This window comes from Panulirus ornatus, chromosome 2, assembly GCF_036320965.1.
Source record: "Panulirus ornatus isolate Po-2019 chromosome 2, ASM3632096v1, whole genome shotgun sequence".
Taxonomy (NCBI): Eukaryota; Metazoa; Arthropoda; class Malacostraca; order Decapoda; family Palinuridae; genus Panulirus; species Panulirus ornatus.
The window spans coordinates 71,323,420-71,337,053 of NC_092225.1; the positions used below are offsets into that span (position 1 = coordinate 71,323,420).

At 41.7% G+C, this 13,634-nt stretch overlaps 1 protein-coding gene across 10 annotated transcripts in view; it reads right to left on the reverse strand.

Annotated features, from left to right (window-relative positions):
* The window catches only part of sif (still life), a 1,536,257-nt gene that overhangs the window by 750,848 nt on the left and 771,775 nt on the right, over positions 1-13,634 (reverse strand). For all 10 annotated transcript variants that reach the window (XM_071677265.1, XM_071677235.1, XM_071677256.1 and 7 more), the window contains one exon: positions 11,450-11,627. In XM_071677265.1, coding sequence (XP_071533366.1) covers positions 11,450-11,627 — 178 coding nt within the window. The remainder of the gene's footprint in view (positions 1-11,449; positions 11,628-13,634) is intronic.

Below are 13,634 nucleotides of genomic sequence, written 5' to 3' on the forward strand. Positions count from 1 at the left end.
TCTTACTTCTTCATCCCACCACTCACTACCTTTTCTAATCAACCCACCTCCCACGCTTCTCATGCCACAAGCATCTTTTACGCAATCCATCTCTGATTCCCTAAATACATCCCATTCCTCCCCCACTCCCCTTACTTCCATTGTTCTCACCTTTTTCCATTCTGTACTCAGTCTCTCCTGGTACTTCCTCACACAAGTCTCCTTCCCAAGCTCACTTACTCTCACCACCGTCTTCACCCCAACATTTTCTCTTCTTTTCTGAAAACCCATACAAATCTTCACCTTAGCCTCCACAAGATAATGATCAGACATCCCTCCAGTTGCACCTCTCAGCACATTAACATCCAAAAGTCTCTCTTTCGCGCTGCCTGTCAATTAACACGTAATCCAATAACGCTCTCTGGCCATCTCTCCTACTTACATACGTATACTTATGTATATCTCGCTTTTTAAACCAGGTATTCCCAATCACCAGTCCTTTTTCAGCACATAAATCTACAAGCTCTTCACCATTTCCATTTACAACACTGAACACCCATGTATACCAATTATTCCCTCAACTGCCACATTACTCACCTTTGCATTCAAATCACCCATCACTATAACCCGGTCTCATGCATCAAAACCACTAACACACTCATTCAGCTGCTCCCAAAACACTTGCCTCTCATGATCTTTCTTCTCATGCCCAGGTGCATATGCACCAATCATCACCCATCTCTCTCCATCAACTTTCAGTTTTACCCATATTAATCGAGAATTTACTTTCTTACATTCTGTCACATACTCCCACAACTCCTGTTTCAGGAGTAGTGCTACTCCTTCCCTTGCTCATGTCCTCTCACTAACCCCTGACTTTACTCCCAAGCCATTCCCAAACCACTCTTCCCCTTTACCCTTGAGCTTCATTTCACTCAGAGCCAAAACATCCAGGTTCCTTTCCTCAAACATACTACCTATCTCTCCTTTTTTCACATCTTGGTTACATCCACACACATTTAGACACCCCAGTCTGAGCCTTCGAGGAGGATGAGCACTCCCCACGTGACTGCTTCTTCTGTTTCCCATTTTAGAAAGTTAAAAAATACAAGGAGGGGAGGATTTCCAGCCCCCCGCTCCCATCCCCTCTAGTTGCCTTCTGTGACACGCGAGGAATGCGTGGGAAGTATTCTTTCACCCCTATCCCCAGGGATAATATATATATATATATCCCTGGGGATAGGGGATTAAGAATACTTCCCACGTATTCCCTGCGTGTCGTAGAAGGCGACTAAAAGGGGAGGGAGCGGGGGGCTGGAAATCCTCCCCTCTCGTTTTTTTTTTTAAATTTTCCAAAAGAAGGAACAGAGGGGGCCAGTTGAGGATATTCCAAAAAAGGCCCAGTCCTCTGTTCTTAGCGCTACCTCGCTAACGCGGGAAATGGCGAATAGTTTAAAAGAAAGAAAAGAAAGATATACATATGTATATGCATACACATACATACGCACATATACACACACACACACATATACATATATATACATATGAAAACTGTAAGAAACAATTCAGAAAACTGAAACTTCTAGCTTGAAATGAAATGAAAAAATGAATGTCACATAATGGTTCAACCTCTGGCTATGGAAAAGGGAAATGTATGATTTATTTACACAAACGTCAATAGCAGTTCTCATCAATTTAACCAGTGTATCAATAAGCTTCAATGTCTAAGCTACATTTTTTCCAATTTCACTATTTTCTTGTCAAAGCACCATGTATGAAAACTATCACTCCGGTAACACAACTATAAACATTTACTTCCCCTTTAAAAAAGTTCTGGGGAAGTCTGTCTCGATACACTGCGGGACACTCTACCACCTGGCGAGGTTTGTGTTGCAATGGTTCTTGATTCACAAACATAGTAGCATCACTGGTGGGCGGAAGAACATTCTTGTAACCACAGCAAGGATCACAGTCCGTGCGACTCCATTATGATGGTTCTTCTCATTACTAATGACTCTAACAGGGTATTCAGCATCTGTGTCCTTGCCATTTTGATCTTTCTCCACAAGCTGGAAATCCTGGAGACCTAAGGACAATGGAGACTTTTGGGGCAGCATTGTAGGCAGCCACTGGTTTTCTATGGTGTTTTTCTTTTAAATAGGTAGACATAATATACCACTATGATTTTCCTTCATCTCTAAAGAGAGTTCACAGGCTGATTCTTTTGCTTCCAAACAGCATTCATCAAATTCACCCCGTCATGTTCACTAGGGAGGGAGATATTACCAAGCTCCCTCATCACCACAACAACATCGACAAACACATATTTAGTAACACCATCTTCAATGCGTCCTCAACAACGTCTCTGCCATACATCCTCGCTTCTGCCATATTTACTACCACGTCAACAACGATGGCCTTCAGACAGACATTATCCCTTCCCAAATTATATATATATATGTGGGAGTATGTGATAGAGTGTAAGAAAGTAAATTCTCGATTAATATGGGTAAAACTGAAAGTTGATGGAGAGAGGTGGGTGATTATTGGTGCATATGCACCTGGGCATGAGAAGAAAGATCAAGAGAGGCAAGTGTTTTGGGAGCAGCTGAATGAGTGTGTTAGTGGTTTTGATGCACGAGACCGGGTTATAGTGATGGGTGATTTGAATGCAAAGGTGAGTAATGTGGCAGTTGAGGGAATAATTGGTATACATGGGGTGTTCAGTGTTGTAAATGGAAATGGTGAAGAGCTTGTAGATTTATGTGCTGAAAAAGGACTGATGATTGGGAATACCTGGTTTAAAAAGCGAGATATACATAAGTATACTTATGTAAGTAGGAGAGATGGCCAGAGAGCATTATTGGATTACATGTTAATTGACAGGCGTGCGAAAGAGAGACTTTTGGATGTAAATGTGCTGAGAGGTGCAACTGGAGGGATGTCTGATCATTATCTTGTGGAGGCTAAGGTGAAGATTTGTATGGGTTTTCAGAAAAGAAGAGTGAATGTTGGGGTGAAGAGGGTGGTGAGAGTAAGTGAGCTTGAGAAGGAGACCTGTGTGAGGAAGTACCAGGAGAGACTGAGTACAGAATGGAAAAAGGTGAGAACAATGGAAGCAAGGGGAGTGGGGGAGGAATGGGATGTATTTAGGGAATCAGAGATGGATTGCGCAAAAGATGCTTGTGGCATGAGAAGAGTGGGAGGTGGGTTGATTAGAAAGGGTAGTGAGTGGTGGGATGAAGAAGTAAGAGTATTAGTGAAAGAGAAGAGAGAGGCATTTGGACGATTTTTGCAGGGAAAAAATGCAATTGAGTGGGAGATGTATAAAAGAAAGAGACAGGAGGTCAAGAGAAAGGTGCAAGAGGTGAAAAAAAGGGAAATGAGAGTTGGGGTGAGAGAGTATCATTAAATTTTAGGGAGAATAAAAAGATGTTCTGGAAGGAGGTAAATAAAGTGCGTAAGACAAGGGAGCAAATGGGAACTTCAGTGAAGGGCGCAAATGGGGAGGTGATAACAAGTAGTGGTGATGTGAGAAGGAGATGGAGTGAGTATTTTGAAGGTTTGTTGAATGTGTTTGATGATAGAGTGGCAGATATAGGGTGTTTTGGTCGAGGTGGTGTGCAAAGTGAGAGGGTTAGGGAAAATGATTTGGTAAACAGAGAAGAGGTAGTGAAAGCTTTGCGGAAGATGAAAGCCGGCAAGGCAGCAGGTTTGGATAGTATTGCAGTGGAATTTATTAAAAAAGGGGGTGACTGTATTGTTGACTGATTGGTAAGGTTATTTAATGTATGTATGACTCATGGTGAGGTGCCTGAGGATTGGCGGAATGCGTGCATAGTGCCATTGTACAAAGACAGAGGGGATAAGAGTGAGTGCTCAAATTACAGAGGTATAAGTTTGTTGAGTATTCCTGGTAAATCATATGGGAGGGTATTGATTGAGAGGGTGAAGGCATGTACAGAGCATCAGATTGGGGAAGAGCAGTGTGGTTTCAGAAGTGGTAGAGGATGTGTGGATCAGGTGTTTGCTTTGAAGAATGTATGAGAAATACTTAGAAAAGCAAATGGATTTGTATGTAGCATTTATGGATCTCGAGAAGGCATATGATAGAGTTGATAGAGATGCTCTGTGGAAGGTATTAAGAATATATGGTGTGGGAGGAAAGTTGTTAGAAGCAGTGAAAAGTTTTTATCGAGGATGTAAGGCATGTGTACGTGTAGGAAGAGAGGAAAGTGATTGGTTCTCAGTGAATGTAGGTTTGCGGCAGGGGTGTGTGATGTCTCCATGGTTGTTTAATTTGTTTATGGATGGGGTTGTTAGGGAGGTAAATGCAAGAGTTTTGGAAAGAGGGGCAAGTATGAAGTCTGTTGGGGATGAGAGAGCTTGGGAAGTGAGTCAGTTGTTGTTCGCTGATGATACAGCGCTGGTGGCTGATTCATGTGAGAAACTGCAGAAGCTGGTGACTGAGTTTGGTAAAGTGTGTGGAAGAAGAAAGTTAAGAGTAAATGTGAATAAGAGCAAGGTTATTAGGTACAGTAGGGTTGAGGGTCAAGTCAATTGGGAGGTGAGTTTGAATGGAGAAAAACTGGAGGAAGTGAAGTGTTTTAGATATCTGGGAGTGGATCTGGCAGCGGATGGAAACATGGAAGCGGAAGTGGATCATAGGGTGTGGGAGGGGGCGAAAATTCTGGGGGCCTTGAAGAATGTGTGGAAGTCGAGAACATTATCTCGGAAAGCAAAAATGGGTATGTTTGAAGGAATAGTGGTTCCAACAATGTTGTATGGTTGCGAGGCGTGGGCTATGGATAGAGTTGTGCGCAGGAGGATGGATGTGCTGGAAATGAGATGTTTGAGGACAATGTGTGGTGTGAGGTGGTTTGATCGAGTGAGTAACGTAAGGGTAAGAGAGATGTGTGGAAATAAAAAGAGCGTGGTTGAGAGAGCAGAAGAGGGTGTTTTGAAGTGGTTTGGGCACATGGAGAGAATGAGTGAGGAAAGATTGACCAAGAGGATATATGTGTCGGAGGTGGAGGGAACGAGGAGAAGAGGGAGACCAAATTGGAGGTGGAAAGATGGAGTGAAAAAGATTTTGTGTGATCGGGGCCTGAACATGCAGGAGGGTGAAAGGAGGGCAAGGAATAGAGTGAACTGGAGCGATGTGGTATACCGGAGTTGACGTGCTGTCAGTGGATTGAATCAAGGCATGTGAAGCGTCTGGGGTAAACCATGGAAAGCTGTGTAGGTATGTATATTTGCGTGTGTGGACGTATGTATATACATGTGTATGGGGGGGGGTTGGGCCATTTCTTTCGTCTGTTTCCTTGTGCTACCTCGCAAACGCGGGAGACAGCGACAAAGTATAAAAAAAAAAAATATATATATGTATATATATATATATATATATATATATATATATATATATATATATATATATATATATATATATATATATATACATATATATATATATATAGCAGTGAAAAGTTTTTATCGAGGATGTAAGGCATGTGTACGTGTAGGAAGAGAGGAAAGTGATTGGTTCTCAGTGAATATAGGTTTGCGGCAGGGGTGTGTGATGTCTCCATGGTTGTTTAATTTGTTTATGGATGGGGTTGTTAGGGAGGTAAATGCAAGAGTTTTGGAAAGAGGGGCAAGTATGAAGTCTGTTGGGGATGAGAGAGCTTGGGAAGTGAATCAGTTGTTGTTCGCTGATGATACAGCGCTGGTGGCTGATTCATATGAGAAACTGCAGAAGCTGGTGACTGAGTTTGGTAAAGTGTGTGGAAGAAGAAATTTAAGAGTAAATGTGAATAAGAGCAAGGTTATTAGGTACAGTAGGGTTGAGGGTCAAGTCAATTGGGAGGTGAGTTTGAATGGAGAAAAACTGGAGGAAGTGAAGTGTTTTAGATATCTGGGAGTGGATCTGGCAGCGGATGGAACCATGGAAGCGGAAATGGATCATAGGGTGGGGAGGGGGCAAAAATTCTGGGGGCCTTGAAGAATGTGTGGAAGTCGAGAACATTATCTCGGAAAGCAAAAATGGGTATGTTTGAAGGAATAGTGGTTCCAACAATGTTGTATGGTTGCGAGGCGTGGGCTATGGATAGAGTTGTGCGCAGGAGGATGGATGTGCTGGAAATGAGATGTTTGAGGACAATGTGTGGTGTGAGGTGGTTTGATCGAGTGAGTAACGTAAGGGTAAGAGAGATGTGTGGAAATAAAAAGAGCGTGGTTGAGAGAGCAGAAGAGGGTGTTTTGAAGTGGTTTGGGCACATGGAGAGAATGAGTGAGGAAAGATTGACCAAGAGGATATATGTGTCGGAGGTGGAGGGAATGAGGAGAAGAGGGAGACCAAATTGGAGGTGGAAAGATGGAGTGAAAAAGATTTTGTGTGATCGGGGCCTGAACATGCAGGAGGGTGAAAGGAGGGCAAGGAATAGAGTGAATTGGAGCGATGTGGTATACCGGGGTTGACGTGCTGTCAGTGGATTGAATCAAGGCATGTGAAGCGTCTGGGGTAAACCATGGAAAGCTGTGTAGGTATGTATATTTGCGTGTGTGGACGTATGTATATTCATGTGTATGGGGGGGGGTTGGGCCATTTCTTTCGTCTGTTTCCTTGCGCTACCTCACAAATGTGGGAGACAGCAACAAAGTATAATAAATAAATAAATAATATATATATATGTATATATATATATATATATATATATATATATATATATATATTTTTTTTTTTTATACTTTGTCGCTGTCTCCCGCGTTTGCGAGGTAGCGCAAGGAAACAGACGAAAGAAATGGCCCAACCCCCCCCATACACATGTACATACACACGTCCACACACGCAAATATACATACCTACACAGCTTTCCTTGGTTTACCCCGGACGCTTCACATGCCTTGATTCAATCCACTGACAGCACGTCAACCCCTGTATACCACATCGCTCCAATTCACTCTATTCCTTGCCCTCCTTTCACCCTCCTGCATGTTCAGGCCCCGATCACACAAAATCCTTTTCACTCCATCTTTCCACCTCCAATTTGGTCTCCCTCTTCTCCTCGTTCCCTCCACCTCCGACACATATATCCTCTTGGTCAATCTTTCCTCACTCATTCTCTCCATGTGCCCAAACAATTTCAAAACACCCTCTTCTGCTCTCTCAACCACGCTCTTTTTATTTCCACACATCTCTCTTACCCTTTCGTTACTTACTCGATCAAACCACCTCACACCACACATTGTCCTCAAACATCTCATTTCCAGCACATCCATCCTCCTGCGCACAACTCTATCCATAGCCCACGCCTCGCAACCATACAACATTGTTGGAACTACTATTCCTTCAAACATACCCATTTTTGCTTTCCGGGATAATGTTCTCGACTTCCACACATTTTTCAAGGCTCCCAAAATTTTCGCCCCCTCCCCCACCCTATGATCCACTTCCGCTTCCATGGTTCCATCCGCTGACAGATCCACTCATAGATATCTAAAACACTTCACTTCCTCCAGTTTTTCTCCATTCAAACTCACCTCCCAATTGACTTGACCCTCAACCCTACTGTACCTAATAACCTTGCTCTTATTCACATTTACTCTTAACTTTCTTCTTCCACACACTTTACCAAACTCCGTCACCAGCTTCTGCAGTTTCTCACATGAATCCGCCACCAGCGCTGTATCATCAGCGAACAACAACTGACTCACTTCCCAAGCTCTCTCATCCCCAACAGACTTCATACTTGCCCCTCTTTCCAAGACTCTGGGGATAGGGGATTAAGAATACTTCCCACGCATTCCCTGCGTGTCGTAGAAGGCGACTAAAAGGGGAGGGAGCGGGGGGCTGGAAATCCTCCCCTCCTTGTATTTTAACTTTCTAAAATGGGAAACAGAAGAAGGAGTCACGCGGTGAGTGCTCATCCTCCTCGTAGGCTCAGATTGGGGTGTCTAAATGTGTGTGGATGTAACCAAGATGTGAAAAAAGGAGAGATAGGTAGTATGTTTGAGGAAAGGAACCTGGATGTTTTGGCTCTGAGTGAAACGAAGCTCAAGGGTAAAGGGGAAGAGTGGTTTGGGAATGGCTTGGGAGTAAAGTCAGGGGTTAGTGAGAGGACAAGAGCAAGGGAAGGAGTAGCACTACTCCTGAAACAGGAGTTGCAGGAGTATGTGATAGAGTGTAAGAAAGTGAATTCTAGATTAATATGGGTAAAACTGAAAGTGGATGGAGAGAGATGGGTGATTATTGGTGCATATGCACCTGGGCATGAGAAGAAAGTTCATGAGAAGCAAGTGTTTTGGGAGCAGCTGAATGAGTGTGTTAGTGGTTTTGATGCACAAGACCGGAATATAGTGATGGGTGATTTGAATACAAAGGTGATAATGTGGCAGTTGAGGGAATAATTGGTATACATGGGGTGTTCAGTGTTGTAAATGGAAATGGTGAAGAGCTTGTAGATTTATGTGCTGAAAAAGGACTGGTGATTGGGAATACCTGGCTTAAAAAGAGAGATATACATAAGTATACGTATGTAAGTAAGAGAGATGGCCAGAGAACGTTATTGGATTACGTGTTAATTGACAGGCGCATGAAAGAGAGACTTTTGGATGTTAATGTGCTAAGAGTTGCAACTGGAGGGATGACTGATCATTATCTTGTGGAGGCGAGGGTGAAGATTTGTATGGGTTTTCAGAAAAGAAGAGAGAATGTTGGGGTGGAGAGGGTGGTGAGAGTAAGTGAACTTGGGAAGGAGACTTGTGTGAGGAAGTACCAGGAGAGACTGAGTACAGAATGGAAAAAGGTGAGAACAAAGAAGGTAAGGGGAGTGGGGGAGGAATGGGATGTATTTAGGGAAGCAGAGATGGCTTGCGGAAAAGATGCTTGTAGCATGAGAAGCGTGGGAGGTGGGTTGATTAGAAAGGGCAGTGAGTGGTGGGATGAAGAAGTAAGATTATTAGTGAAAGAGAAGAGAGAAGCATTTGGATGATTTTTGCAGGGAAAAAAAGCAAATGAGTGGGAGATGTATAAAAGAAAGAGACAGGAGGTCAAGAGAAAGGTGCAAGAGGTAAAAAAGAGGGCAAATGAGAGTTGGGGTGAGAGAGTATCGTTAAATTTTAGGGGGAATAAAAAGATGTTCTGGAAGGAGGTAAATAAAGTGCATAAGACAAGGGAGCAAATGGGAACTTCAGTGAAGGGGGCTAATGGGGAGGTGATAAGTAGTGGTGATGTGAGAAGGAGATCGAGTGAGTATTTTGAAAGTTTGTTGAATGTGTTTGATGATAGAGTGGCAGGTATAGGGTGTTTTGGTCGAGGTGGTGTGGAATTTATTAAAAAAAAGGGGGTGACTGTATTGTTGACTGGTTGGTAAGGTTATTTAATGTATGTATGATTCATGGTGAGGTGCCTGAGGATTGGCAGAATGCGTGCATAGTGCCATTCTATAGGCAAAGGGGATAAGAGTGAGTGCTCAAATTACAGAGGTATAAGCTTGTTGAGTATTCCTGGTAAATTATATGGGAGGATATTGATTGAGAGGGTGAAGGCATGTACAGAGCATCAGATTGGGGAAGAGCAGTGTGGTTTCAGGAGTGGTAGAGGATGTGTGGATCAGGTGTTTGCTTTGAAGAATGTATGTGAGAAATACTTAGAAAAGCAAATGGATTTGTATGTAGCATTTATGGATCGGGAGAAGGCATATGATAGAGTTGATAGAGATGCTCTGTGGAAGGTATTAAGAATATATGGTGTGGGAGGTAAGTTTTTAGAAGCTGTGAAAAGTTTTTATCGAGTATGTAAGGCATGTGTACGTGTAGGAAGAGAGGAAAGTGATTGATTCTCAGTGAATGTAGGTTTGTGGCAGGGGTGTGTGATGTCTCCATGGTTGTTTAATTTGTTTATGGATGAGGTTGTTAGGGAGGTGAATGCAAGAGTTTTGGAAAGAGGGGCAAGTATGCAGTCTGTTGGGGATAAGAGAGCTTGGGAAGTGAGTCAGTTGTTGTTCGTGGATGATACAGCACTGGTGGCTGATTCATGTGAGAAACTGCAGAAGCTGGTGACTGAGTTTGGTAAAGTGTGTGAAAGAAGAAAGTTAAGAGTAAATGTGAATAAGAGCAAGGTTGTTAGGTACAGTATGGTTGAGGGTCAAGTCAATTGGGAGGTAAGTTTAGATGGAGAAAAACTGGAGGAAGTAAAGTGTTTTAGATATCAGTGAGTGGATTTGGCAGCGGATGGAACCATGGAAGCGGAAGTGAATCATAGGGTGGGGGAGGGGGCGAAAATCCTGGGAGCATTGAAGAATGTGTGGAAGTCGAGAACATTATCTCGGAAAGCAAAAATGGGTATGTTTGAAGGAATAGTGGTTCCAACAATGTTGTATGGTTGCGAGGCATGGGCTATGGATAGAGTTGTGCGCAGGAGGGTGGATATGCTGGAAATGAGATGTTTGAGGACAATATGTGGTGTGAGGTGGTTTGATTGAATAAGTAATGTAAGGGTAAGAGAGATGTGTGGAAATAAAAAGAGTGTGGTTGAGAGAGCAGAAGAGGGTGTTTTGAAATGGTTTGGGCACATGGAGAGAATGAGTGAGGAGGGATTGACCAAGAGGATATATGTGTTGGAGGTGGAGGGAACGAGGAGAAGTGGGAGACCAAATTGGAGGTGGAAAGATGGAGTGAAAAAGATTTTGAGTGATCGGGGCCTGAACATGCAGGAGGGTGAAAGGCGGGCAAGGAATAGAGTGAATTGGATCGATGTGGTATACCGGGATCGACGTGCTGTCAATGGATTGACTCAGGGCATGTGAAGCATCTCGGGTAAACCATGGAAAGTTCTGTGGGGCCTGGATGTGGTAAGGGAGCTGTGGTTTCGGTGCATTATTGCATGACACCTAGAGACTGAGTGTGAATGAATGGGGCCTTTGTTGTCTTTTCCTAGTGCTACCTCACACACATGAGAGGGGAGGGGGATGCTATTCCATGTGTGGCGAGGTGGCGATGGGAAAGAATAAAGGCACACAGTGTGAACTGTGTGCATGTGTATATATGTATATGTCTGTGTGTGTATACATATATGTGTACATTGAGATGTATTGGTATGTATATTTGCATGTGGGGACATGTATGTATATACATGTGTATGGGGGTGGGTTGGGTCATTTCTTTCGTCTGTTTCCTTGCGCTACCTCGCAAACGCGGGAGACAGCGACAAAGCAAAATAAAAATAATAACTTAGAAAATATTACCATGCAAAAAGTAACAGACTTGTATATGCCTACATCTCAAACACCTTCATTTATACAGCTTAACAAAATTCACAGTGTCTATCAGTGCAGGTACGTTAAATTTTACTTTTATTACGACAGAAAAAGATGATTGTATTTTTGGAGTGCCTAGGTATAAACCTGTAATGAAACTGCATACTAAATACATTCAAGTAACGAATAATAAAAAGATAATTAATTTCACATACCTGCGCTCATGATCACTCGTATAACCACGATCATAAAGATCACGGCGGCTCCCATAGCTGTCATTTCGATCACTAAAGTAGCCACTGTGGTCACGTTCATCTCGAAGTGTTGCAGCAGGAAGAGATCGCTCAGAGCCTCGAGTACTAGCAGGTAGCGTTCCATACTTATTGATGCTCCCTGTCACAGAGATACAGGTTAATATTATGCCAGCAGAAGGCATAAGGAGGGCAATGCTGCAGCTGCCACACCTGCACTCTAGGACCCTGGCTTCTGCCTACCAGTAAGAAGGCAAACACCATTGCCAACACCATGATGTGCATAAGAACATCATAAGCCAAGTGAGCAAAGCTGCAACATCGCCTAGAGATTCACAACCTACTGTAATGCTATTCTGAACAAACATGCATGGAAGAATTCTACTGCATAATACTATAGTGTCATGCAAGAACATATAATTCAATGTAACAAATGCACCTAAAGAATTGTAGCAAATTTACTGTAACTTAAAATCAAATTTAATAATGGGAATTATAAGCTGCCATTATCTTCAAAGATGTTTTTTCTCTCTTATATCTATATTGGCCTAAAGTTAAGGAGGGCATGAAACTGTACAAGGGACTACATTGACAAACAGACTTATTATTAGTAGATCATGCTTGGATGTGATGGGTGATGAGCACGAGTAACCTCAGTGGGGCACTGCATCATCTGCAGCTGTCAGCATTGAACCTCTGTCTTCATGGTGCCATCATCTTCCTGTAATCTATCTTATCAGTAAGCCTACCCATCTAATCCTAAAACTCTATAAAAACAAGAAATATGAAAATAAAAAGGTGGAGGAATCAGGAATCTTGTAAGATACAAGTAAAGCATATGGAGGCGAGGAAAGGCTGAAGAAGAGTGCATAGTCACATCATCCTAATCCTGTCAAGAACAATATCATTTCAAACAATATCCAACTTTTCTTGTTAGCACCACAGAAAATATAGTCATATCTTCGACTTCTGATTGCACAGCAATTATCCTTTACAAAACTACTGGCATATCTAAATCCAATAATTTCAACAAAATGCTTTAATTACCCATTACATCCCACAAATGCTAATCTGATGGGTTTAATACGCAATATCAGTCATTGTTTACCTATAGAATTATATAAGCTACAACCAAAGATAAACCATAATACATGTAGCTATGAACATAATATAGAAGGAAAACTTTTCTGGTCAGATCATGCTTCTTAAGAAAAATATCTATTCTTATAATTCTATCAGAATTTCCACCAAAATATCCTTCCATATAGTACTGTAACACTGAAGGAAAACACAAGAGGGAAAATATTGTAATGGCAGGAATATGGTAGGAACACTCATAAAGATTTTTTTATTGGTTAGAAAAACATGTTGAATCTATTCCAGCAATAAAGCTTTTACTTAGTGCATGCATTTAAAGACATCATGATGCACATTATCAAATATTTAACTGTACATGATACCTTAACACACCTGAGTGACACTTCTTGTAACTTTAGATCTAAAATAATCATGAATAGATTTTGGAATCATCCCCAATTCTCTTGCCATGATGTACAATTTGAGTCTAATGACAGGTAAATATAAGACACAACTACCATACATACAGTATGCTCCCTTTCACATAAAATTTACATGGCCAAAGCATTCTTGTAGTGAAAAATCCACAACAGGGATCTTTAAAATCTACTTTAAATGTAATAAAAATATATTTCAAAGATCTCTGCAAAATTCATTTCATCACTACCTATGCCTTACATTGACAAAACACAGCATTATTTGCATACCATAACATTTCCAGATTTCTAACACCCTTCTCACGTCAACTTCCCACCTTAACTAAAAGCACTCTGTTTTAAATAATTTCTCCCAACATAAAATAAGAAAAATCAAGAGATATATAATGAGCAAACAGAATTCTAATAAAGTATTCAATACAACTCTATGATGACCATATCTTACATCATATCTTTTAAACTAGTCCCATTTTTCATATAGATAAAGAGACTTCTGTTTATAAGTTATGGTAGTTCATAACTCTTTTGAAATAACATGAAGGGGATTTTGATAGCACCAATAAACCGATAAGTAAATAGAAAAAGAAGCCTTTTTTGTCATAGATTTCAGTGTTTTAGTGACATGAAGTCCTGGT